A 27,865-nucleotide genomic window follows, 5' to 3' on the forward strand; every position below is an offset into this window, starting at 1 on the left:
CACTGCTCATCTTTGGGCTTCTTTTACCTGAGAGAGTACATTCTAGGGAGCCTTCTTCCCTGCCTGCAGTCAGCAGGGGCCCTTCTTGTCCTTCCGTGATGTTATTACCTTCCATGATTATTATTCCTCTCATTCTATCTGGCACTTGCATCGTATTATAATCATCTCTTTTGAGAGTCTGTCTCTCCTCACCATTTCCTGAGCTTCTAGAGAGAGAGTCTCACAGGTCTCACTCATCTTTCCATCACCACTCCCTAGCACTCAGTAACCTTCCAGTAATTGTTTATGATGGACGTATGTAAGTGTGAAGAGCGTAACCTTTTCTTCCATCAGGCCCAGGTTAGGCCAGGCATCCCCCTTGGCACTCTCAGAACACCCTCTTCCTGTTAAGTCCCTATGTTTAATCCCTCTCTCCCTGCGTAGATCCAGGTGCTGTGAGAACAGGGACAGAGGTTTCAGCTGACCTCATGCCTATTAGACTGCCAAGGTGGAAGAACGGGTCGGAGGGTGGTGTGAGCTCAAAACTTTGCCTTTTGCCACTCATTTGTCATGGGACAGTTGCTGCAGCAGCTCATCATCAAAGCTAAAATACAGAATCATTTCATTGGCAGTGAACCTCATTTCACCTTGAAGCAACATGAACTGGAACATCTTGTTACTGTCAGCTGGTCATAAAATTGTCATCTCAGTGAGATGTACCTATTTCAGCTATAGAATGATTAAGAGTTTTTGAATACATATATAAATATGTGTTGTCCTAAGTCACTTCAGTTCTGACTCTGTGACCCTATGGACTGTAGCCTGCCAGGCTCCTCTGTCCATGGAACTCTCCAGGTAAGAATACTGGAGTGGGTTGCCTTCCTTCCTCCAGGGGAACTTCCCAACCCAGGGATTGAACCTGCATCTCTTACGTCTCCTGCATTGGCAGACGGGTTCTTTACCACTAGCACCATGCGGGAAGCCCATATGTAAATATAATCAGGAACCCCATATGTAAATATATATAATCTAAAAGGTTAAATACAAGTAAACCTAATAATCTAAAAGACACTTGTATTTCATTGTTTAAAACTTAGTAATATTGTTCTGCTTTCATTTTTCATGTCTATTTATGACAGTTAAATGCTGTTCTTTTTTATGTATTGCAATCTAAATAAAAGTCAATTTAGAGAAAAAATAAATAATCGTACAAGTATATGCATATATGATAAAAACTGTGAAGTGCTACTCAGAGAAATCAAATGAGTCTTTAGTGGAATAGGGGTTGCTCATCAACACGTGGCTTAGCCTCAGTGAAATAAAGGCAGGGGTCAACCACTGAGTTCCACCACTCCCCTGACACTGTCTGCAAAAATTATACAGGTGTGTTTCTCAAGAAAGGATCAAACTTTCCCCCAAAATTCTTAAAGGAGCTGTGACCCAATCATGATCACTCACAAACTACTACTGTGATTCAATTCTTTTTGCTCCATTTTCATTGCTCACTAAGGAATGTTCAGATTCCTAATTTACTAATAGTACTAATTACTAACTTTCCAGGTCCCCTGACTAAAGGCAGGCAGTGTTCTGGATACAAGATTCAAAAAGTCTGAAAATACAGACCTCACTTTAAATGAGTAAATGGACATCAGGTTTTCAAGTTAATCTCCTATGAAACTGGTCCGGCAGGAATCTGCTTTGTTCTGACTGAGTCTTTGAACGTCCAACACCGAGAACCAACCTTGCGTATCAAGTGCACGCTTCCGCTGGTTTACCTCCCCGTCTCGCAGGGCAGGGGCTGGGGGTGCAGTTGAGGTGTGGGGACTCAGTGTCACACAGGGCCCGCCACACGTGCGCAGGCCAGAGACACCCGTTAATTACATGCAGGATACAAAGGCCATTTGCCCCCAAGAGGGGAGGGGTGGTAGCTGTTTAGTGTGACACACACACAGAGGGGACAACATGTCTATGTGACAGCATCTCCTTGGGTTGGGATGGAGAAAAAGTTACTTAGAAAGTGAAGAGCACCAGTGTCTTTATTGAGTTTTTAGTCCAGAATACAAAGCAAGGTGCTAGCTGTTGCCTCAATGATAGTACAGCGGTCAACAATGGCTTTTCCTTCCCCTCTTAAGGCAAGTTACAGAAAGAAGTGTGTCAGATGGACAGAAGGAAATATTTGAATCTTTGGAAAGTCACTCTGAAAGCCAGTAGCAGTACTGCAGTGTAAAAGGCTTTCCATACACTCAGCCTATGTATTAGAAGGAACTTTCTTGATCCAAGAGATTCTTCTGGCAGAGTTTCTCTTTCGAGACCTTTAGCATGCAAGGGTCATTTTTCTTGGTCTTGTGGCAGATGTCCTCTGACCGTTCTGTTACTGGATGAGTAAGAAAAAGCCAGCGTGGTTTAGGAGTTCTTCTGAGGAACTCTGACCGTGACCTGTGAGAGGGATGCAGAGCTGTTAAATCTGCGTGCTTCCCTGTGGACCACAGGCCCCCTCAGCTGGGTTCTGCCAGAGCGATAAGCAGAAGGGCTCTCCTGATTTTCCAACATCTCGACGACCCAATGGTCGATCCGAGCAACCTGCTAGGGCTGTGTTCTGCGTTAAGATCACACTCAGCCTCCCCTTGACCCAGTCTTTCTCCACTGGGGGTCTTTCCCTCTTCTCAGGCTCTACAGAACTCAGTGTATGACGAAGCCCAGCAAAGGGCTGTGCAAGCACAGTGGTGGTCAAGTCCCTACTTATTCTTCACAAGGCATAGCAGAGACTGGGTCTTTACCCTCTTTGGTAGCTTCCACGGCTTAAAACAAGAAACCTGCAGTCAACACTGGTGGAGCCCAGCACAGGAGAGGGCGGAGAAGGCACCCATACTCACGGTCTTCACTTCGGTGTACGCCTGCAGCCCGTATTCCCCCAGCTCCCGGCCACTCCCAGACAGCTTGTAGCCACCGAATGGCGACTGGGCCCCAAACACGTCATAGCAGTTGACCCTACAATTTAAGATGAGATTTCAGGAGTAACTCACTGGGGCAGGGATGAAGTATCCTGCCCCCTCAAACCTCCTGTATTGCTCTAAAATTTAACTTTAGAGCAAGTTTTACTTTAGAAAAAGGGAGGTGGAGAACCCTACTAAAATCTAGCCATGCTGCTGCTGCTGCTAAGTCACTTCAGTCGTGTCCAACTGTGCGCGACCCCATAGACAGACGGCAGCCCACCAGGCTCCCCCGTCCCTGGGATTTTCCAGGCAAGAACACTGGAGTGGGTTGCCATTTCCTTCTCCAACGCATGAAAGTGAAAAGTGAAAGTGAAGTCTCTCAGTTGTGTCCGACTCTTCGCAACCCCATGGACTGCAGCCTACCAGGCTCCTCCACCCATGGGATTTTCCAGGCAAGAATACTGGAGTGGGGTGCCATTGCCTTCTCCAAAATCTAGCCATACAGGGGTTCAAAAGCAGGCCGTGTGAAACAAAGCCATAAGCTGTCTGGTCCTTCATGACATGGATGTCAATACCAGGGTGCACCAAATGCTAGCTTCCCGTTTTAATGAGTTGTTTTTGCTAATTAGGTGCTGAACTTTTCGGGGTAATTTTTTTTTTTTTAACTATTAAATTTTGACTGAATTTAAAAACTTACCACCTTAAAGGTGTACAATTCAGTGCTTTATAGCATAGTCACAATATTATATCCTCTCCGTTTAATTCCAGAACATTTCTATCCCCCTAGAAAGAAACCCTATGCCCAGTCAGCAGTTACTCCCCTGTTCCCTCCTCCTCCGGCCCCTAGCAGCCCCTAATCTACTTTCTGTCTGTATGGCTCTGTTCTGGATATTTCATATAAATGGAATCACACGATGTGTGACCTTCTGTGTCTGGCTTCTTTCATTTAGTATTACATTATCCACGTTGAAATAGGCATGAGCGCTTCATTCCTTTTTATGGCTGAACATTCCATCGTGTGAATAAACCACAGTTTGTCCATTCATCAGCTGATGGGCATCTAGGCTGTTTCCACTTTTTGACTATCGCGAATAGTCTGAATATTCAGATACACTTTTTTGTGTGGATGCGTTTTTTTTTTTTTTTTTCCCTCCTGGGTATACACCCAGGAGTGGAATTACTCGGTCCTAGGATAATTCTATGTCAAACTGACTGGGGAACTTATGCCAGACTTGTCTGTAGTGGCTGCAACATTTTACAGTACCACCAGCAATGTGTGAGGGTTCCTGTCTCCACACCCTAAACAACACTGGGTATTTTCTGCTTTTTACATTACAGCTGGCCTAGTGGGTGTGATGTAGGTGCTAAGCTTTGAAAACCAGGGCGACACAGGTGGGGGCCCTCAGCGCTGGTCTCCTCACAGCTTGGTGAGGAGCCCAGTCACCCAGCTGCTTGTCCAAGAAGAGCATCACAGACATACGCACCACAGAGAAGTTTAATCCCCTGGAGAAGGGCATGGGAAACCTCTACCCGCTACCCCACACCCAGACCCAGGAGGCACTGAGCCTGGCACCCCAACTCCGGGATGTGAGCAGGGGATTACCAAAGACCCTAGCTTGGGCTCTCTGCCTGGGTTGTGAAGGGCTGCGGGAGGCCCTTACCACACAGTGCCGGCCTGGAGGGCCTGGGACAGGTAATTGGCCTTGTCCAAGTCCTTCGTGAAGACAGCTGCAGCCAGCCCGTACTTGGAATTGTTGGCTCTCCCAACGACTTCCTCCATGCTCTTGAACTTCAGAATCTGCATCACTGGCCCAAAGATCTGGGATGAGAGAGCATGAAGGGTGGTGTGGCAGACGCACACCCACATGTTAGCCAGCTCTCCCCAGCACTGAGCAGGTGGTTCCAGCAGCCCCCAGACACACTGAGGGTGCTGACGGCCCCCAAGGGAGACGGCAGTTCCCATACTCGCTGGAGCACAAGGGAAGGAAGCCAGCTGGTGGCCTTCTATTATGTGCCACGGGCCTTACATACCGTAGCTTATTTCTAAACAGTCCTGTGAGGTAGGGGTTTGCACTGATAAGTTACATGTAGATTTAGTTTCAAAGAACTTAAGTCAGTCATTCAGCCAGACACGCATCAGATGCTGAAGAAACAGCTATGAAGAAGTTAACTAAGCACAAACAGGATCTCTGATCTCAAGATGTTCCAGGTTTATCTTACACCTTCCCTGTCTTATATCTGAGGCATTTCTTCCAGGAATCCTGCTTCCTTTTAAGTGGGCAACGGGATTTAGAAACCACAACATGGGGATCAGATGTGCCTCTTGCTTGTTGTGGTGTGGCTGCTCTCAGCCCTGTCAGGGGAGAGCCCCAGGGAATGGGTCCTGATGTGATCCAGTGACTGGCCTGTGACCAGGACACATGCAGAGGGAGCCCAGAGGAGCTACCGGGCCCCAATGAGTGGTGGGAGGCGGGAGGTCAGGAAGGGCCCCGAGGTGATAACCAAGCTGGAACACCACCGAAGCAGAAACTGGCCAAGCCAGAGTCGGGGGAGGAGCAGGGAGGAGGAAAATGGAGTCCCAGGCACCAGCGCCCATTCTTTTTTTTGGCGCCCATTCTTAAAAAATCTATTTGCCACTAAAAGGAAGCAGGACTTTGTGAAGAAACGGCTGATGCCAGGACTGGGTAGATAGTGTCAAGAGGGAAGTGAGAAGACTGCCAGGTGCCCATATCCTAGCTGGAGCAAGAGATGGGGCATCATGCACGCAGGGTACTAGCAAAGCCAAGGAGCCCCTGCCCTCCTTAGAAAATGAATAGTTTTTCCTTCTGTTGAGAATGAAAAAAAAAAAAAAGAAAGTAGTCATGATGGCGAAAAGAGGCAAAACTTTGTTGTATTTTCCTATCCTGATTTTTGCTCTTTTTTTTTTGAGTTATCAGTGGAAGAGGGTGGCAGTGTAATGTTTTCCCTGTGTCAGGCCACTAAAGGGCTTCATCCTCCCAGGGGAGGTGGAGTGAGTCTGGACTCCACTAGGGCAGAGAACAGGTACTGGATACCCCCGGCTCTCCAGTGTCTGTAGAACACCTGGCACACAGTAGGCACTCAGAAATGGTCTGTGAAGCTAAACAAATGAATGAGACAGTTGCTGCCCTACGTTCATAATCAGTACCGAGGAGGAGAAGATCAAGGGACTCTAGCCATGCGGGGAAGCCTGGCTTCTGACCTAGTCCAGAGTCCTGCCTACATGAAGGCCATAAGAAGTGCCAGGAAGAGTCCTGCCTTGAGTCCCGCTCACAGGGACCAGAACACACGCAGGACCTGCAGGCTTGGCCAGGGAATTCAGAGACTGCCCCCAACCACTGGCCGCCACAAGAGGCTGAAGAGAAGCACAAGGTCAGCAGTGAGCTGCAAATGGTTGGTCTTATGCACTGAGCCCAGATTTGACCCAAGGTCAGCAGATGGGTCATGGGTCAAGACGCTGGGCTGAACTGTCCATGTCTCCTCCTAAGAACATTCCCTTAAGTGCTGGACCCATACTGACCTCCTCCTTTGCGATGGTCATGCCATCTTGCACATCTCCAAACACGGTGGGCTGGATGAAGTAGCCACGGTCAGCAGCCGCCCCTCCACCACACAGCAGCTTCGCCCCCTCCTCCTTCCCAGATTTGATATAGCCAAGGACCTTCTTAAACTGCGTTTCATCCACCTGAGGGAGAAGGAGCCCAGAGTTATACAGATGCTACAGCCAGACGTCTCCTAGCTCTAGTCTTAGAACCACACAGGCATGGAGACACCTGGGAAACGGGCCAGATCATGAATGCTCCACACTCAAGTCACTTCAGTCGTGTCCAACTCTGCAACCCCACGAATTGTAGCCCACAAGGCTCCTCTGTCCATGCGATTTTCCAGGCAAGAACACTGGAGTGGGTTGCACTGCCCTCCTCTAAGGGATCTTCCCGACCCAGGGATCAAACCCACATCTCATGGCTCCTGCATTGGCAGGTGGGTTCTTTACCATTAGCACCACCTGGGAAGCCCAGATCATGAATGCTGCTGCTGCTGCTGCTGCTGCTAAGCCGCTTCAGTCGTGTCCAACTCTGTGCGACCCCATAGATGGCAGCCCACCAGGCTCCCCGTCCCTGGGATTCTCCAGGCAAGAACACTGGAGTGGGTTGCCATTTCCTTCTCCAATGCTTGAAAGTGAAAAGTGAAAGTGAAGTTGCTTAGTCGTGTCCGACTCTTAGCGACCCCAAGGACTACAGCCTACCAGGCTCCTCCATCCATGGGATTTTCCAGACAAGAGTACTGGAGAGGGTTGCCATTGCCTTCTCCGATATTAAGCCTACCATTTTTGTTTTTAAAGTATGAGATTACTAAAAATTTTAACTAGTACGAAAATACATTGATGGTAAAGGTATGTTACATACTCTGTAATATTCATATACTATTAGAAAAACTGATAAAACAGGTCAATTATACCTCAATTTAGAAAGGAAAAAAAAGGACCGTAAGCTGGTACAGCTCTTTGGGCAAGTGTCTTAAAAATTAGGCAAAAAATTAGATGTTCATATCCTTTGACCCAGCTACTTAACTTCTAGGAATTTACGCTACGTGTGACAAAGGGACCTGAACAAGGATAGTCACTGGGGAACATCTTATAAAATCAAAAAGCAGAAACAATTCTAAGTATACATCAGTAGAGGAGCTGATTAATATAATTATGGTATATCCATATATTGTATCATCAATAACAACAGATCAGTCAACTAACACAGAAAGATAGCCTAAGATATTTCTTAAAGGGGAGAAAGCTTGTAGAATGAAATATATTCCAACTTTTGTTAAAACAAACATACCAAAATGTAATTCTGTGTGTGAGTGTGGTTGGTTACCTATAGGAAATGGACATGGAGGGGAAAAGGGGAATCTTGCTTTTCACTGTAAACTCTTTTTTTATGAGGTTTTTAATACAAATCTGTATTACCTTAATAATTAAATAGCCACAAACCACAAAGAAAAATGAGAGAAAAAGAGATGCTGTAATGGTAGATACATGTCTTGATTCATTTGTCGAAATCCACAGAATGTACACCACCAAGGGTGAACTCTAATGCAAGCCATGGACTTTAGTTAATAATACAACAAATATATCAAACCAAGGCAAGATGTTAAAACCAGGAGAAACCAGGGAGTGGAAAGGTTCGGGGCTTTTGGGAACTCTGTACTTTCTGCTCATTTTTCTAAAAGAACAGAATCTGTTTTTTAAAAAAAAAAGGGCTGCCTTGGCTGGCCCCAGATTCTGGGGAGTGGACACCAGCAACACAGGTGCCCCCAGGACAGTGGAGCCCACAGAGAAGCCCCCGTGGGCCCTAGAAATGCACTCAGGGCTGCACACATCCCTGATTCCTGACCCTATGGCTCCTCCTCCCTGGGAGGAGGCGGCCAGCACGGGGCCCTGTGGAGAGTGAGCCCAGGACAGGCTGGGTCTAAGGACAGGCTGGGAAAAGGCCAGGATACGAGAGGAGGTGGTGGGGAGAGGTACCGCTGTGTTTCTTACTGTAACTATTATTGACTATTAATTAAAATGAATACATGTTCATGGTAAAAAAAAAATTTTTTTTTAATTTTCAATAAAACAGCTCAGAAGAGTATAAAGTGAAACGAAGTCCCTCTGCTACCCATACATGACCTTCTGCTCGCCTCCCAGAAGCAGCTGCAACAAACAGGTAATATGTATGCATGTGTCTTTCTGGTCAAGGCATTTTTAAGATGGCCAAGGTCCAGGAAACACATGTTCCCTTTCCCATAGACACTCCTCGTATTTATTGTGTGTAACTTACAAAGGGTAAGTGTAAGTGTACTTTCTACTGTTAGTTTCCACTTCACAGCCACTCTGGGAGTTAGGAAGGGTAGGCATTCCAGGTGAGAGACTGGTGGCTCCGAGACAGCAGGTGGCTTTCCACGGGCACACAGCTGGTGCCTGGCAGAGCTGAGCCTTGGAGTCGGGCCTGCCTGACTCAAGAGTCCAAGGCCCTTTCTGCTTCTCCGTGGCGGCTCTGGACACTTGAGACCTGAGTGCAACCACTGAGCTTACCTGCGGCCCCTGCTCAGTCCGGCTGTCAAAGGGGTTCCCAACCACACGAGACTTGGCCCGGGCAACACTCCGTTCCACAAACTCGGCGTAAATGTCCTCCTGCACAAAGGTCCGCGAGCCTGCACAGCAGCACTGGCCCTGGTTGAAGAACAGGGCGAAGTGGGCCTGCTCCACAGCCCAGTCCACTGGGGAGGCAGAAGGCAACCACGATCAGAGGAGAAGGAAAGGCCTGGCCCCTGTGGCGGCTGCTACCTATTAATACTACCAACAGCACTCATGCCCACTGGGTGCCAGACCCCGTGTGGGAACAAGACAGGCCTGACCTCTCCCTCCTCCAAGCATGGAGACCAAGGGGGCAGACATACATGAAGAGCAGCGGTCCTAACCCGCTATGGTCATGAAGCCAAGGGCGGCTGGAGGACAAGCCAGCTGCTCTGTGACCATCAGGGAAGACTCCCTCAAGGCAGACAAATCTAGGAGCATCTCAACAGGACCAGGAAAGAGGATGGAGGGAAAGTAGCCTGATCTAACAGCAAGCTGCACAGCTCGGCCAGTCAGTAGCTCAGCCTGGCTGGATTACAGACAGCAGAGAGGAGAAAGGCGGGGGACAGGCCACGGCCACACAGGCCGGAGGGCCACGCTGAGGAGTCTCACTTTCATCTTGAGGCCCTGGGGGCAGAAACCAATCCAATGGACGATAAGGATGGCAGAGCCAAGTGGGACCACAGGAGACACAGCTAGTGGCAGGCTGATATCAGACCTCTGCCTCCTCCCTCCCCCCACAAAAAAAACCTTACTATCAGCATCTGACATGATGATATTGGGACTCTTTCCTCCTAGCTCCAGGGTCACTCTCTTGAGGTTACTCTTCCCCGCAGCAACCTGGATTAGGTGGCCAACCTACAGGGCGGCATAAACAGGGACAAACTCTTAGTGGAGAAGAAAAGAGCCAAACGTTCTCACAGGCACAGAACAGAAGCCCCCACAGCTTGAGGGAGCAGCTGGATTAAAAGAGACCTGGGGAATTTCACTACATCTGGCCACTCACTCACACAGCAGCCCCACCCTCTGAGCTCCCAGGGTGACAGTGATGTAACGACAACAAGCAGTCAGTCACTGCCGTGTGGCTGCCACCTCCTGAGCACCATCTACACACCAGACACGGAGCTAAGTGCTTTGTGAGCATTGAGGCCAACCCTCTAAACAACCTCAGAGGGAGGGCCGACTCTCCTCCTCCGCTCAGAAATGGGGGAGTGGCAGCTCAGAGTGGTCAAGTCACTTGCCCACAGTAAACCTGGAATCAGAATTCACACTGGGCAAACTGCGTCCAGCACCAGTTCAGACTTGCCATCCCGCCGCCTCCTCACAGTGTTCTAAATGGTATCCCCGCACACAGCAAGGATGGGGTGCTTTTCACCTCCATATTCCAAAAGCCTGCCACAAAGACACCCCTGTGCTTATCTGTTGGGTGAACACACATTATCTCGGTTGGGAAACCATCCCCTCTGCCAGATTCCCAATATCCCCTTGAGGCGTTGATTTAGGTGGTGACTAACCCCAGAAAGAGTGGACCGTGTCACCTCGGCCACCATTCTGCCCTCCCGCAACCGCCATCTCTACGTACAGACTGAACGTTTGAAGGTATCTTCATCTCAAGGGAATCATTTTGAAGATCCCCTTTATTATCCTATTCAGTGTGCCTTCCAAGAATTCAAGTTACCTCTTTAGAATGAATTTTGTCCCTGCTTCCAAGGTAATTATGTTTGAGGAATCCCCAGACATCTTATACATCTTTGCCTCTCCAGGGCCTAGCCCAGAGCAGCACTCACTCATTCATTCACTCACCAAGTACTTACTCTGGGTTAGACCTTTGTTGAATAAGCTTTATCTCACTCACGCCAGCCCTGGGAGGTGGGCAGAGTTATTATCCCTATTTTACAGATGGGGAAATGGAGGCTTCAGGAGGCTGACTTGCCTAAGGTCACATAGCTAAGTAAGTGCTGCTGAAACACTTAGTTTGACTCCAGTCATCTCCGCCACTACACCACACCCACATCTCTACTGCATAGACACTACCATCCTCAGTCTAAACACAAATGAATGGAGTCCCCAAAGACATGCAGTGAATCACCCCAAGTCATGTCAAGGCTGGGATTTGAACTCATGTCTCCCAGAAGCCCACTCTCTTTAATCACCAGGACAGCACCAGTCAAACAGTCTGACACAGCCCAGGTGTTTTGACCTTGGGCAGGTCGGCACCTCTGGGCTTTAGAAGTCTAGACAGCCTTGGCTGCTTTATCCCACATGGGATGTCAACCCACCCCCTGGCCTCACAGCAGCTGGAGTGTCAGCCATTCTACAGAGGGCTCTACCCAGATGGTCTCTGCTGGCACACCTGGGCCCCTCACACAAGCTATTCAAAGACAGTCCTGGGGCAGACCCCCGTGCAGTGCCCAGAGGCTAATGTTATTATTAGTTTTTGTTTTGATCGCACCACTTTCAGGATCTTAGTTCCCTAACCAGGAACTGAAACCCGGGCCACATCAGTGAAAGTGCCAGGTCCTAACCACTGGCCCACCAGGAAACTTCCCCCAGAGGCTGATCTTGATCTCACCATCCTCTGAGGACAAGGGCGCTTGAGCCAAATGTACCACAAGCCTGAGGTGCTGGGATGCCTTACCTCAGTGGAGCCGGTGAATGCCACTTTGTCCACGTCCTCATGGGAGGCGATGGCAGCTCCGGCCGTGGGGCCAAATCCAGGAATAATATTGACCACACCTGGAGGAAAGCCAGCCTGTGGAAAAAACACCAGGGACACTGGAGTCATTCTCCTGCTCCACAGAGTCCAGACAGAGGAATACACATCCCTTCCCAGAGAGGCTGAGGCAGTCAGCCCAGCACCCAGGTAAGCAGTCTTACTGGGTGCTGCTCAGGAGTTCTAGATGGTACAGCGAGGAACCTGTTTTGTGGGATTCCCTGTGGCTGCTGCCCCTACCCCTATGGCACTCAGAATGATAATCTTCATAGGGCTTGTTGTTCAGTCACTCAGTCATTTGACTCTGAGAGCCCATGGACTGCAGTCCACCAGGCTTCCCTGTCCTTCACCATCTCCTAGAGGTTACTCAAATTGATGTCCATTGAGTCGGTGATGCTATGGAATCAGTTCATCCTCTGCTGCCCTCTTCTCCTATTTGCCTTCAATCCTTCCCAGCATTGGAGTCTTTTCCAATGAAAAGGGGTCTGGCAATGAAACCCAACATAGAAAAGAGGTGATGGGGGGTCACCTAGGCTGAAGTTGTGTTGAGCAGAGGTGAAGGGGGTCAGGCCCTGAGCTACAAATACCCGGCCCCACTAGGGGGCCCCTCATCCGAACTCCTATAGAATAAGCCTTTAAAAAGGCATTTAGAGGTCAAGACAGACACAGCCACGCACCTCCTTAATCAGGCTGGCCACATAGAGGGCAGTGAGTGGAGTCTGCTCAGCCACCTTCATCACAACCACGTTTCCCGTCGCCAAGGCTGGGCCCAGTTTCCAGGCTTGCATCAAGAGCGGGAAGTTCCACTGCAATCAACAACAGCCACTGCCAAAATCTCAGCCAAGAGCTACAGCAGCTGCAGAAAGTGGCAGCCAGAGAGCAGAGATTCTCTGAACCTCTCCTGTTTCCCTTACAGCTCCATTACAGATGAAGACAGACGAGCAGGCAGGTGGCCGGGGAGAGTATCAGTGACTCATGCTCACTGATGCTTTTACCAGTGTGGCGGCACCACACTGCATTCACGCCTCCCTCCCAGCCTCAGACAGCTACTCTCACTTCCACTTTTCAGATAAGGAAACCAGTTCCTAGGGGCATCAGTGACTTGCCCAAGGTCACAGAGTTCACACACGGCAGTACTGGTTGGTTTTGTTAAAACCCATGTTCTCAACCACTGCCCAGGCCACCATCCAACATCAACCCACAGACCTTCCCACCTTGGCAATGAACCTGCCCAAGACTGCTGCCTCCCACAGCACTCCTGATAACCCTTCACGTGTTTGTTTTGAGTCTAAGACTCACTGGGATGATCTGCCCACACACTCCCACAGGTTCATGGCGGGTGTAGCTGAAGTAGTCCCCGTCGATGGGAATGGTTTTCCCGTGGTACTTGTCAGCCCAGCCAGCATAGTAACTTAAAAAAAAAAAAAAGAAAAATAACAACTCAATCAGTGACTGTCAGGGACCCTGTAAACCCTGGCAGAAAGCAAAGACTCAGACTGGTCCAGCTGGGTCTTTCTGATAACTGCCCTTGCTCTTGGCTTTATTTCCAAAGAATTAGCTAACCACTAGGGTCTCAGTAATTCATTCTAGATAACTAACCTCGAAGCCTCAGACTCACCTGGGGTGCTCATAAAAAAGCACCAAATTCTAGGTACCCACTTCAGACTTATTCAGCTGACTCTCTGGGGCCTATGCCCAGGAGTCAGTATTCTTAATAAACAGATATATTAAACTGTGACTGTCTTACCAGTGCAGCACCGTAGGTTATTATCTGAGAACCATGGCTCCACTCTAGTGGGAAAGTGCACACCCATCTAACAGCTGGCACTTGTGTGCACAACACCGTACTACCGCTGAGGGAGCAGTGGCCAGAGACAAATCAGTGACTGAGTTCGCATCCAGACACAGGGACACCAGTGCTGGAAAAGCACTGCAGCCTAGTCGAGGCAAAGAGCTATGTGCGCACATTCCGTAATGATTTTCAGGGAAGCAGGAAAACGAAAGATGGGGAGAGGTGCAACACGCAGTGTGAAAGAGCTTTCAGAAATGAATGTGTCTGCTGAAGTTAGTCCAAGACCAGAGTTGACCTGGGTGTGAACATGGGTGTGTGACCCTGGGGAAAAAAACAGCCAGGGAGTTATTTTGCCAGTCTGTACAAAGTAAGGCACTGCTGCTCCCTTCCTCTTAGGCCTATGTGGTGTGGGTCTGCATGCCTCAGGACAGGTGTTGAATCAGCACATTAGTATACTGCTCAGACTCAGGAGGGCCTGGCGATTTGCCTGGGGTTCTCCCTCTTGGGTGTTCTTGCAGAGCACTCTCGATCTTGGCACGCCTGTCATTTGGGGCTGGAAAATTCTTCACTGTGGGAGCTGTCCTGTACCTGCTAGGATTTTTAAAGCATCCCTGGCCTCTATGCACAAGATGCCAAGTAGCACCCGTCGCTCCCAGTTGTGACAACCAAAAATGCCTCCAGACATTACCCACCATCCCCTGGGAGACACAGCAGCCCTGGCTAAGAACCCCTGTCACAAGAGAGAACCACTATTTTGTTCTCCAGCCCATATGTCTCCGACTCTGCTTCTTCCCCCCTACCCCTGTCCACATGGGCGCGGGGCAGCAGCCATTACTGGTATAATGACCTGTCCACCCGAACCACAGCCAGTCAGACTCAATCAGGGCCACTCCTCCAGGAATCTGGCACGAGGACTAAGGGGCTGAGCTCAGTCTGGCTGGAATCAAGCACAGAGAAGAAAGCCCAGGTGTGGGCAACCAGGTTCCAGCATGCAGACAGGCCCTAAAGAGGCTAGGGTAGTCGATCAAGAGAAGAACGCAGCAAGGAGGCAGCCATGAGAATCAATGGGCTTGTTGGTTTAAGACCCCTCACTCTCTGTAGCTGCCCAAGTTAGCCTGAAACCTCTTATTCCTCATCTTGTATTTCTCGGTTATTAAAATGTTTACAGTTAAACCCAAAGCTGGCAAGAGGAAGCAAATAATGGAGAACAGAGACAAATGAAATGAAAAACAGAAAAACAACAGAATCAACAAATTCAAAAGCTGGTTCTTTGAAACGGTTGCTAAACTGACAGACCTTTAGCTGGACTACGGAAAAAGGGGAGGGACTTCTCTGGTGGTCCAGTGGCTAAGACTCCGCACTCCAAATGCAGGAGGCCCAGGTTTGTTCCCGGGTCGGGGAACTAGATCCCACATGCCACAACTAAGATGTAGCACAGCCAACTGAATAAATAACGTTTAAAAAGAAAAAAGCACAAATAACTAAAATCAGAACTGGAAGTAGGGACATTATGATTATAAAAAACGAGATCTAAATGATTATGAGAGAATGTGATGTGCCACTATAGCCAACAAATCAGATAACCTCAAAGAAAGGGACAAATTTCAGCCAACCCATGAATTACCAAAACTGAAAGAGAAGACACATACGACTCAATTACAGTTTTGGTACGGAGGGACAGTTCCCCCTGAGATGGAGTCTCACTACGTTCCCCCAGCTCCTGTGATCCTTTCACAGCCCTCCAGCAACACTCCCCAGCCACTCACCCACCCCCACCCCACCCTCCCCCTCACTGGCACGGCCACAACAAAGAGCAGGAAGCCTGAGCCCATACCGCAGGCACTTGAGGACCATGTCCAAATCCACCAGGTAGGAGATGACATAGGGCTTGCCATTGTCCAGGGTCTCCAAGGCCTGAGTGGAAAAAAAAACAACAACAAGATCAGCACAGACAGGTGGGCACAGGAATGAATCAGAGCAAATCAGGTGATGAGCAGCACGGAGGCTCAGCATGGTACGAGGAGGGCTGGTAGCCCCTTTGTGCTGAATTTTAAGGCACTTCTGGCCCTCTTCAATGGCAGGGAGCATGGGGGTGGATGGGAGGAAGGAGGCACCAACTTCTCATTCAGTCATTTCACAAACATTTGTTTCAAGCTTCTGCTCTATGGCAGATCGATGTTAGGAATACAGAGATGATCACTGGGAGCTTATAGAACAAAAAGCCAGCAAATAAGGACACAAATCATTAGTCACAAGTGTTAGGACCAGGCAAGGTCTAGTAGATCATGTTGGGGGAACAGGGCTTTATCCTAAGACTACAGGATGCCATGGAGGGCTTAAGAGCAGAGTACCATGGTATAATTTGTCTTCTAGAAGGTTCACTGTGGTTGCTATGTGCAGTATGGATTGGGAGAGGTGAGGGTATTGCCTCCTGGTTTCTTCTGCCTCTTTCAGCCAGGGAGAAAGCCCAGCACATAGCAGGCTGTCCATCTTCTGGGCTGTCTCCAGGAAGGCCTCCCCATCACAGCCCCCTCCCCACCCATCTCCTTTCTTAGACCCATCACATCAAAGGAAACACTCAAGAGGCTCCCAGGGTTGATACAGGGGCAAACCCCAAAGGTGTCCCACCTACACCATTCTGGTCAGTTACTTGTCAGCAGTGCAACCCTTTCCTGACTATCTGTGGGATCTCCATTCTCCGTGTAGGTTGAGAAGGGAAGAGGTTGAGAACTCACTGCCAGGTAGGTCCGGTCTCGCTCAATCAGATCAGCCAGGCGGTTCAGTAGCCGGCCCCTCTCGGACGCGTCCATGCGGCGCCAGGGCGAGCCCAGCTGGAATGCGGCCCGGGCTGCCTTCACTGCCCTGTCCACGTCTGCCTGGAAAACACCCACCCAGGCACCTCAGGCCTTCTCAGCAGTAACCTCCAAATACCTCCTGACCCACTGCCAAACGCACCCACAGGGGCTCCAGTCGATACCGGTGGAGACACTGCCCCAAGCAGTTCCTCCCAGCCTCGAAGAGCTCTGTCGACCAGGTTTAAGATGAGCAGCTGGGCTCCTCTCCTTCTCAGGAGTCAGAATGGGAATGAGGATGCTGATGGTTTCCCATTTCCGAATCCCCCAAAGAGTTATGTAGGGAGCAGCGACGCAGGGATCAGCACTTAGAAACTGGCCATTTCTGCCCCCGCTTCCCTCCCAAACAAGTCCAGTAAAACTAACCATTCCTTCTGAGATGACTGGCAGCCTACAACACATGCAGGTTTAACCAGCTTCTCTTTCCTTGGGGAAGCAATAAAATCAACACAGCATTTTTCATAGAGGCAGATGTGTATCAAGAGGTGGGGAGCATGGTTGTCATTAATATTAAATACATTTACCATTAGACTATGAGTCAGAAAAGTATTCACACTTTCTTTTAGCAAAGGAAGCAAGGCTTTAACTGTGCATACAGAAGACTGTCTTAAAGCAGAGGACAGGAAGCATTCTTGAATCATTTGTTAAAGCTTTTTCTGTTTTAAAAAATGAAGTGTTTTTTTACTGAACGTTTAATTTTTTAACTTTAATATTACTGTTTTTTAATTATCATGGGTATATGTAAATCAAAAATATACTACAGACACCATAGCTAGATCTCAGAAGACCCAAACTCTGCTCAACAAGATTTCCAACCAGCTGTGCACTTACCTTCTCTGACCTTCAACTTCCAGGTCTGGGATGGAGAGACCGGATTAGACGTTCTCAAATTAAATTCCAAGTTGGCAGTTCTACAGCTGTATGAATTCTTGAACCAGGGTACAATCTAGCACTTTTATCTACAAGGAAGCGTTTCTGTGGCTTCACTTACTCAAAAATCTTAATGGGCATTGTAGTTATGAAAGTAATACACGATAGTTTCAGCCACACGAAAACCTGTGTTAAAGAGTGAAACTACCCTTGCCCATCCCCAACCTGCTCAGCCCTGCCCTGAGGTTAAGTCACCAGTTCTCACCTTGTCCCCTTCAGCCACGTGACAGATGACGTCCCCAGTGGATGGATTGACCGTGGGGAAGGTTTTCTTGCTGACGGCATCATGCCACTCATTGTTTATAAAGATCTGCAATGAAAAGGAAGAAAGTCTTGAAGAGCAGCTCTCAACCTGCTACCACCAGCAATGTTTAAAAAAAAAAAAATCAGACAGAACAAATAGGAATTAACTTCAGAGGTATGTGGCCTAGAAGTTAAAAGCACAGGCCTTGGAGACAGTCCGAGCTGGAGCACCCACTCTGCTAAAAGTACTGAGGTAAAGCATCAGTCCTCTCAGTGCCCTGGTTTCTTTGGCCCGAAAATGAGGACTACATACCTTCCTTATCAGTTATCCGCATCTACCACTGTGTGCTGCTACTGCTGCTAAGTTGCTTCAGTCGTGCCCGACTCTGTGCGACCCCATAGACGGCAGCCCACCAGGCTCCCCCGTCCCTGGGATTCTCCAGGCAAGAACACTGGAGTGGGTTGCCATTTCTTTCTCCAGTCCATGAAGGTGAAAAGTGAAAGTGAAGTCACTCAGTCGTACCCGACTCTTAGCGACCCCATGGACTGCAGCCTACCAGGCTCCTCCGTTCATGGGATTTTCCAGGCAAGAGTACTAGAGTGGGTACCACTGTGTGACATCACCTCAAAATCTGGTAGCTTAAATTGATTTATTACCATCTCTCACAGTTGGGTCCATTGATTGGGCTCAGCTGGGCAGGGCTTGGTCATGTGGTTGCAGAGCGAGGGCACCTGGGGCTGAAGATGCAAGATGCCTGCTCACTTGTGTGCCTGTGGCCACACAGGTGCTTGGGCTTCCTGACTCCATGGCAGACTCAGGCTAGGCAGACCTCTCACATGACAGCCGGCTTCCCAGAGTGTTCAACAACACCAGGCAGAAGCTAGAAGGCTTCTTCCTTTTTTTTTTTTTAGTCTTCTTTGTTTAATTCATTGATCTTTATTTTTTGGCTGCGCAGCGTCTTCACTGTGGTGTGAGGGCTCTTTGCTGTGGCAGAAGGGCTTCTCTGGTTGGAGCACAGGTTCTCTAGTTAACGGCACACAGGCTTAGTTGTCTCATGGCATGTGGGATCTTAGTTTTCCCCAACCAGGTATCGAACCCACATCCCCTGCATCAGAAGGCAGATTCTTAACCACTGGGCCAACCAGGGAAGTCCCTGAAAGGCTGCCTAAGATCTAGCTTCAGAAGTCATACAGCCTTATTTCTGCTACCAAATTCCATCAGTCACGTTATGTCATAGAAACCACCATTCCTCCACCACACTGCTGTCAGGGTCATTGTGAGAACTGAGTTAGATTCTTTTCATCCCTTCAGTACGTATTTAGTGAACATGTGCAGTGGGCAGGGCGCTGTTCTAGGGTTGAGGACACAGAGTGGGATCCAAACTCAGGAAGGACCTTTCTTTCGTGGAGCTGGCATTCTGGTAGGCACAGAAAGTAAAGACACAATCAAATATACAACGCAGCCTCAGACTGCAGTCTTAAGTGCAAAAGAGAAAAGCGAGATGCAGAGAGAGTACTGAAGTGGGGGAAGATAGAGAACTCTAGCTGGGATGGTCAAGGAGGGCTTCTCTGAAGAGCAGACGTTTGACTTGAGCCCTGACTGATGAAAGGAGCCAACCGCAGGAAGAGTGGGGGGAGGAGGAGCGGTGCAGGCCACAGGGACAGCAAGGGCAAAGGCCCTGGGGCAGAAGTAAGTCTGGTGTGTTAGAGAAAAAACAAAGGTGGCCGGAGTTACTGGTGAACAAGGAAGAGAGTGCTAGGAGATGGGGACAGAGAGGAGGGTGGGTCCTGTGAAGCAAGCTGTCCCCTGAGGCTGGGGAAATTGGTCTCAGGAAGTGGGCTGAGGTGTTTCAGTCCCTTTAACCAAGGCTGGGGCGAAGGTCACAGGTAGGGTGAAGTCAAGGCCATTGGTCCAAGGCCTCTCTGCCTTCCTTTCCCAGGGGCTCTCCTGGGCCCCAGCATCCTACCATGGCCTGGCCCTGGCTGAGGATCCAGGCAGTTGTCTACAGTCACTCCGCCAGGTTCTCTGGAAATGTATGTGGGTTTCACTTCAGTTGGCTGATCCTCAATCAGAAGGGAAAAAAGACCTCTGTTTCTTCCTACAGGAGGGCTGGGAAGTGAGCAACAGGTCACTTCCAGTGGAGGGTACAGGTGTGGCAGAAAGAGTTCAGCCAGGTGGACCCAAGTTCAAGCTGGACTGGGCCACACCCTGCCTGTGTGCTCCCCTCTGAGAAATCAGCTTTACCTCCTGGTGAACTTGGAGGAGAGGGAGGCCCAGGGGGAGGAGCAGAGATAACGTCCATGGAGGAGGGAGGAGGGCCTGGCACACAGTCTGTGACCACTCTGAGCATCTGTTCCCATCGCCACCTGAGTGCAGGCTCAGGTTTCCAGCCTCACACCCACCGCTTCAAGGATGCACTTGAAGCCAGAGATGAGTAGCTACAGAGAGAGGCAGGCCGCAGCGGTGGGGTGAGACGGGCTGGCCTTGAACTGTTCCCTCCTCTTGACTGAGACGTCAGCGCCTGGTCCCACGAGGATGTTCCCCCCTCACACCTACACGTCATGGAAATGGTTAATGACTGTTATTTAGCTACTCGTTATACGGCAGCCCCTGTATTGGAAGCTTTCCAAAACTGGATCATTCCCATTTAAACTTCATAGCAAACCTAGGCGAGTTTCATCCTCTCTACAGTGGGGGGTGTGGGTGGGGGACACTAAGGCACAGAGAGGCCAAGCCACCTGCTCAAGGTCACACAGCAGTGAAGGCAGAACCCAGATTTGAACTCAGGTCTTTGGAACTCTGAGACCTGTGCTGTTTGCCCAGTTCTTCTCAACTCCAGTCCAGAGCCCATGTCTGTCTTCCAGAAGGTCAGACCTCTTTTTTCTTAATCTCCACCTTTATGGTTTACTTACTGCCCTACTGCAAGTTTGATTTTGAGTTTTTATTATGGGTGCTGTAAAAAAGCACAGCCTCTAAGCCACACAGACATGGGTTGGAATCCTGGCTCTACCTCTCTCAAGCTGTAACCCTGGGCCAATCCCTTCACTTCCGGTTGCTTCATCAGTCTCTGGAAATAATATATCTGGGGGCTTAAATGTGAGGGTGAAATTCCACAAGGGGTGTAAAGCTCCTGGGCCAGGACCCCACGCACACCATGTCTCACCACCATAGTCCCTGCATTCCTCCAGATCCCTGCATGGTAGCATGCAGAATTAGTCTATCCTGAGAAAGTCTCCACTGTTATTTCACAAACATCAGGAGATATGAAGTGGACAATGGGCCAGTCTGGTGAAACTCCCCAGGTCCTACACCCTTCCTCCCTGGGCAAGGCCCACACTGTCCCCTAATCAGTCCAGGATCCTGGCAAGACCACTCCCTGGCACTGGCCTGCCTCTCAGTGGCCTGAATTTGCTGAGTCACTCTCCACTGTTGAGTTTTCAACAGTCCAGCCTCCCTTCTAACTAACAGGATAAGCTAGAGTTTGCAGGAACCTGGAATCTTCCGTTTATAGAGTTCCCACTCCCCCTCTCCTAGAACCAGGCTTTAATGGTCTCCTCCTTGGGGAGGTGGGGCAATGGGGGGGCCAGGGTGAGAAGCGTTCCCAGACTGAGGCACTGCCAAAGTTCTGCTTCGAGTGAGGAGAATCTCATAGCAACTTCTCTTGAATAAACACAAGAGCAGACTCCAGGCCGAACGCTTCCTGACCTCTTGAAACCCAAAGCCAAACTTACATAACATGTTAACTCAGTCACCCTGGGAGGCGGTCCTACCAGGCTCTCACTTCCCCCTTCTAGCCTCTAGAGCAGTAAGGACGACACAGTGCCTGCAGGAGGGGCTGGGGACAGAAGGAACCAGAAGGGCCCCAGAGCTGCAGGGTAAGCAGGAAGAGAGCAGAGGGTGCTCTGGGTTCCGCACCTGCTGCGCACCAGGACCTGCACTGCTGTTGGGGTTCTGAGGGGCACAGGGCAGACACAGGGAGCATCCACTCTCAGTGGCGATCATGGACTGTTATTTTGTAAATTGCTTTTTTTAATGAGTGAGTTTATCTTGGACATTATTCCACAGGCATATGTGTCTCACTATTTTAAGCAACATAGCAATCTTCAAAACTTAACAGATGGCAATTTGTTGAATCATGTCCTACAAATGCACTTTAGGACAAGTTTTCACTACAAGCAGACCTCAGAGAGATATTTTAGTTTCAGTCAAGACCACTGCAATAAAGTACTGTAATAAAGGGAAGCAGATGAATCTTTAGGTTTCCCAGTGCATATGAAAGGTTTGTTTACACTATACCAGTCTTTTAAGGGTGCAGTATCATGATATCTTAAAAAAAAAAAAAAACAATGTGCCTACTTTGAACTGAAAAAAACCTTACTGCTAAAAAGTGCCAGTCATCTTCTGTGCCTTCAGCAAGCTGTAATTTTTTTTTTTGCTGCTGGAGGATTTGAAACATGGTGAAAATTACCAACACATGACAGAAAGACAGGAAGGGAGCAAACGCTGTTGGGAAAAAAGCACTGACAGACTTGCTCCATGCAGAGTTGCTACAAACCAATTTGTAAAAAAAGAACAAAAACACCACAGTATCTTCAAAGTGCAGTAAAGCACAGCGCAATTAAATGAGCTCTGCCTATACTCCTGACGGTGCTGCTGCAGCGAACATCCTCTGACTTGACGTGCATCTTTGCAAAGCTGGGGCAGGTTACTGTATAAAAATTAGAACTGCTGAGTTGCAGGATAACATGATCCTTGGCTTCCTCAGATATCTTGTATTCCAGGTCCCCGCATATTAGGAAATGCAAACAGAAACTTGGGGGGAGGGGAGAAGCTGGGCAGGGACAGTAGAGCTGAGAGCAAGGACTGCAGGACCCCGGAGAGGAGTCTTAACCAAAGCGAGGACACAGGGATGGTCCAGTGCAGCCTCCATCCCATGGCAATGGACAGTCATCATCTGCCTGTGGTCTCCAAGAAAAGGTTAAATGCCCTTCAGTAGCTCCAATTTACAGACACAGGACACATTCTAGAAAGACCTCATTTCCAAGCTCGGATGCATGAAAGAATTCGGGATCCATTACCTAGGAAATCTACATCCATGGAATATGTTCTTTTCCCTAAGAGTAACCAAATGCTTGGCTTTCTATCCTAGATGGCTTCTGCCGGCATCTGATTTTTCAGTGGCAGTTGAGTACTTTATGTCAAAGAGAAAACATATTATCTTCTGTATTGCAAGATCCTAAGGAGAAATATTCAGGATCTGAACATTGGAATGCCACACGCATTCACACTTTTCCACACAATCATCTAGATATCTCCAGGTTAGTTTGGGGTTAAGGCCAGGGCTGTTACCTGGCACCGCCCCCAATCCCTCCTCTGTCTCCTCCACATCCCCCAGGGTCTTTGGTCTCACATTCCTGGATTTTCACCACTTTCAAGATGGAAGGGCTGACTCCACTGTGGACTGTTTGGCAGATAGGCAATTTCAATTTGTTAACATGTCTGTGGGCTTATGGTTGGGCAATCTCTATCTCACTGCAATCCCTTCTCTGGCCAATTTCAACACTCCCAATATGTCCCCACAATCTTGTTCACATTAACTCCACAATTCTTTGCAAAAAGGCCCTTCTGAGTAGAACTCTTAGGTTCCCATGCCTTGCTACTAGAACACAAGATTGTAAACAGTTTCATAAATGTCAACCTTCAATATTTACTGAGCAGTAATTATATTCCAGGTGGCTCAGTGGTAAAGAATTTGTCTACCAGTGCTGGAGATGCAGGTTTGATCCCTGGGTTGGGAAGATCCCCTGGAGTAAGAAATGGCAACCTACCCCAGCATTCTTGCCTGGGAGATCCCACGGATTAGAGGAGCCTGGTGGGCTACAATCCATGGGGTCGAAAAGAGTTGGACATGACTGAGTACACACACACAAATTATGTTCCAGTCTTGGTGTGGGAATACAAATGTGAACACAAACTTGGCTCCTCCTTTCCAATTTAAAATATTCAATTCAACTATCTCGTAAATACTTACATCCTTGTTTGACAAGGCCTGGTCATGAGGCATCATGGCAGGAGGTCTTGTGTGTTAAGAGCTAACAGAGCTAATCTTGAACCCTGGTTTCACACAAATGTGAACTTGACCTCCCTGAGCCTCAGTTTCCTCATCTATGCGATATGATTCCTACACTTGTTGGGAGGATGAAACGTGAAAATGTAGGTTTAATTTATCAGGCACAGCGCCTGACAGATCATAAATAATCAATCATCATGGTTATTGGGTCACAGAATTCACATGTACGTCCACAACACACATGACTAGCCTCAACATTGTCCTAACCCAGTCACCTCTAACTCAGCCAGATCCCACCATGCTCTGGGCATACTGAACAGCATTTCTGTTTATAATAGAAGCAGAAAAAAACCAAGGTGGGGCCAGTGAAATCCTCCGATTCCCTGGGTTGCCCAAATCTATTGTTTCTACAAAGGCTCTCGAAAATCCTCAACAAGCAGTAAAAGCAGTGCGATCAACATGGGGATATTTTACTTGACTCATTCAGCCTGCAGCCAACTCCAAACCACAGCCTAGCCCAACAGAGGTTTTGGTTCATTCCATAAGACTCTGCAAGGAAAACAAGGTAATTCAAAACTCCTATTCTATATATATCACCTGTTAGCAGTGGTAATAGGAATCCATCCAGGACAAGTTGAGGCAAGAGGACCCCAAGAAAGTCAACCAAAGCACCCCACTGTACCTCTTCTAGTTAAGAAACAGAAGTGGAGGAAAAAGATCCACTGCCTATGCCACCCCCTCTTCAAGGAGAGACCCAACAAACTTGAAATGCAGCATTCTGCACCCTGAGTCACACCACTATGCCCTTGGATGAGAAAATCCAGCGCCTACAGAAGCAACTTCAAAGCCTAGGTCACAGCTCCTTTGGGGCAAGCTCCAGGATCCAGAAGAGTTCACTGAACATCAAGGAGTCAGTAATCCCCAGGGAAATGTTGGAGCATATGATCTAGTTTGTACCTAGAGTCCCTGGTTTTTTTCTGCTTCTATTATAAACAGAAATGCTGTTTAAAACTTAAAATATTCAGGGATTTTAAGAACTCAACACTGAAAACCGCCCAAGGAGCTTTAAAATTTGCCTGTACAGCAGAATGTCATCCTCATGTGAACTGCTTTGCAACCTTGGGAAAAGTAAGATTGGAATCTACTGATTTAGGAAGATAACCCAGATGCATTGTTTAATGAGACAGAGTTTCAGAAGAGCAAGCACAAGGATCTCATTTAAATAGGGAAAAAAAAACAAACCACCTAGTGCAAGCTCACTTGCCCAATGCTCTTATATACGCACGTGTGCACGCGTGCCCACAAATTTACCAGTTAACATTGTTCTTGGAGGGAGTGCGATGGAATATGCTGGAAGTTTTACTTCTGCATTTGTAAACAGTGAGCAACGGTTACTTTTATGATCTCAAAGAAATGTGATAAAAGCAGCTGCAGAAAGATTTCACTCAGCATTTCAAACTAACTCTAGAGAAAACTCTAGATTCAGGACCTGTGCTATCTACCACGGCTATGCGCGCACACATCTGGACCCTGTTTCCTCACCTCCACGTGAGCACAAAGGAGGAGGATCCTTAGAAGCTGTGGCCACAAAAGCTTGGGGTGCTGCTGTCTTTCCGTTGATATTTCTGCGTGATATGCAAGTCTTCCAAGCATGAACTCCTTCCTCCTTAAGCGGCCTACTGAGGAAGCAGCAGCTGCCGCTTTTTTCGGCTTGTGTTATGCAAAGGACATCTTATTTTATCCTTTGTTTTTATTCCCTTGCTAATGACAATTTGTAACACACTTTAAGGGGCTTCCCTGGTGGCTCAGTGGTAAAGAATCTGCCTGCCAATGCAGGAGAAGAGGGTCCAATCCCTGGGTGCGTAAGATCTCCCGGAAAAGGAAATGGCAACCCACTCCAGTATTCTTGCCTGGGAAATCCCATGGACAGAGGAACCTGGCGGGGCTACAGTCCGTGGGGTCGAAAGAGTTGGACACGACTTGGCAACTAAACAACACCACCCTTTAAATCACACAGATGCGCCCTTACCCACTGCCAGGGTGTAGATTTGCAGTGAAGCTCCAGACCAGACAATCAAGTCCCCTGTTGAAAGCAGCCAGCCAGAGGCTGGCTCCCCAGCATCTTAGGTCAGCAGTGACCCCTATATTCCCACCTAGAGTTGCAACAAAAATACCACAGAAGTTTCTGGTTATTGGCTTACTCTTGGGAGCCCAGATGTGAACCCCAGCCTGACCACTGATTTGAGTCTTTGGGTAACTCACTGCATCTCTTTGAAAACTCAGTTTTTTCATCTGTAAAATGGAGATAACCACAGTACCTGCCTCACTGGGCTGCTTAAGGATTAAATGGCAAATCAGGTAACTGCTTAGACTGGTGCGAAGGAGGTGCCCAGAGAATAGGAGCTGTGACTCCTGCAAGTGCCCAGGCCGGGCGTGAGGCCCTGTGCTCATTCTCCGGCCCCTCCCCAGCCTACAGAAGAAGGGGAAGCTCAGAGCAGGGCAACAGCTACACTCGTTGTGAAAACAAAACAAACTCTTTCATAACCAGTCTCCTTGGTGAATTCTCCAGCACTTTACCCAAACTCAAAAGTCAAGAGAGAAAATGTGCCAAAGTCCTGGTTGACCAAGAAGTCAGCCACTGGGAATCGAGGTTATACTGGAAAATCCTTGCTTTGATCAAAGAAAGAACCTTTGGAAGGTGCAGACACCACCCCGGGATGGTACTGAGGTGGCGAGGGTCCCCGCCCTTTTCCAATTCCCAGCAGTGGAAGCAGCCAGGACGTCAAGTGGCCATGGCCGTGGCCTTGGCCTCCGCATTGGGGAACTGGTGAACTTTTAGTTGAAAAGGACCCCTTTTTCCTGTTTTCCCATTTGGTCGAGGGCATGAGTCAAGAGATAAAAGATGACGAAAAGACAAAACGGCTCCTGCAAAGAGGGCCTTAAACGGACATGTCCTCTGGATGAGTGATGTCGGATGACTCTGTGCAGGCACAGGGACGACTAAGAGACCCGAAAGCCGAGGACGACTGGGGAAGGGAAGTGGAGAAAGGAACCCAGAAAACCAACAGCGGCCAGACAAGACAAGTTAGCGGCCAAAGTCAACAGCTGGGTCAGGGAGCCGAGGTGTCCGAGGCGGTTAAGGGGCCAAACTGCTCGCGGGGAGGGAAAGGAAGTCGTGTGGAAAAAGCAACTGTGAGCAAATCCGTGAGACCCAACGGGATAAACTGAGGCCCGAACAGATCCAGTCCCGTCCCACCCGTCAGAGAACAAAGCACGCGGGCGGCCTCACCTGGTTGTAGAAGACCTCAGGCTGCTGGTTGGGGGTCGGCACGGCCTGGGTGGCGGCGGACAGCAGGCGGCGGCCCTGGCGGGGTCCTAGGCGGGCCGCGGCAAGCGCAACGGCGCGCAACATGCCGAGGCTGGGCTGGGACACGGAGGCTCGAGTGGGCGGCTGGAGGCCGACTGCGTGCGGGGCACGTCTCCGCGCGGGGCTACCTCTCCCCGCCCCCTGCGCGGCCGCCAATGGGCAGCCGCGGGGCGGGGCGGCGGGGGGCGGGGCTCCGCGCCTCCCCCACGCCCGGGGCAGCTCGTCTCCAGTGCGGAGGGGGCAGGAGTGAACCTCGGGGCTGACCTTCCGAGGGGCCTGTCGCTGCCCCATGCAGGGCGCGCCGCGGATGTGGAATAAGAGGCTCTCCCGAATTCAGCGCACGTTGACTGAAGCCCTAATCTATACAGGCTTGAACGGGAGCGCCCCTGGCCCTGACTTCCGGGGGCTTACACTCTAGGGCATTACTCCCCAACCTTTGGGCAGCAGGCACCAGTTTTGTGGAAGCGGGTGTCGAATGGTTTCAGGATGATTCAAGCCCATTACATTTATTGTGTATTTTATTTCCAGTCTTAATGCCTCCGCTGATCTGCCCGGAGGTACCAGTCGGTGGCCCAGAGGTTGGGGACCTCTGCTCTAGTGGGAGAGGCCAACCTTAAACCAAACACGAGATAATTTCAGATAGTGAGAAGGGATGTGAAGGAAATGAAGGAAAGGTGAAGAGGAACTTGGGGCTGAGGGCACCCGTGGTCAGGATTTGACCCTGAAACCTCAGTTGTAAAGATCGTGTGAGTAAGGAAGTGTGGCAGGAGGAGTGGGGAGAAGGGCAGGGCCCTGCGATGGGGCTACCTGACTTATGCTGCGGAAAAGACTGGAGGCCAGGGAACAAAGAAG

The 27,865-nt window shown here is 49.2% G+C and overlaps 1 protein-coding gene and 1 long non-coding RNA gene across 7 annotated transcripts in view; one reads left to right on the plus strand and one right to left on the minus strand.

Annotated features, from left to right (window-relative positions):
* Positions 1 to 27,865, plus strand: part of LOC120871144 — a 102,242-nt gene that overhangs the window by 8,907 nt on the left and 65,470 nt on the right. For 5 of the 6 annotated variants that reach the window (XR_005722970.1, XR_005722969.1, XR_005722965.1 and 2 more), the window contains exons 3-4: positions 8,549 to 8,635; positions 11,507 to 11,908. This is a non-coding gene — a long non-coding RNA (uncharacterized LOC120871144). The remainder of the gene's footprint in view (positions 1 to 8,548; positions 8,636 to 11,506; positions 11,909 to 27,865) is intronic. The other variant, XR_005722966.1, reaches the window with a different exon arrangement.
* ALDH2 (aldehyde dehydrogenase 2 family member) lies at positions 1,945 to 27,155 on the minus strand. The gene is made up of 13 exons (XM_040250859.1): positions 26,936 to 27,155; positions 17,538 to 17,642; positions 16,286 to 16,426; positions 15,385 to 15,464; positions 13,058 to 13,169; positions 12,436 to 12,564; positions 11,684 to 11,797; positions 9,801 to 9,903; positions 9,004 to 9,188; positions 6,451 to 6,615; positions 4,574 to 4,731; positions 2,853 to 2,967; positions 1,945 to 2,415 (listed from the first exon to the last, which is right to left on the minus strand). The coding sequence occupies exons 1-13, from the start codon at positions 27,056 to 27,058 to the stop codon at positions 2,383 to 2,385; spliced, it is 1,563 nt and encodes a 520-aa protein (XP_040106793.1). The 5' UTR covers positions 27,059 to 27,155; the 3' UTR covers positions 1,945 to 2,382.

Source organism: Oryx dammah, unplaced genomic scaffold, assembly GCF_014754425.2.
Source record: "Oryx dammah isolate SB20612 unplaced genomic scaffold, SCBI_Odam_1.1 HiC_scaffold_12, whole genome shotgun sequence".
Classification (NCBI taxonomy): Eukaryota; Metazoa; Chordata; class Mammalia; order Artiodactyla; family Bovidae; genus Oryx; species Oryx dammah.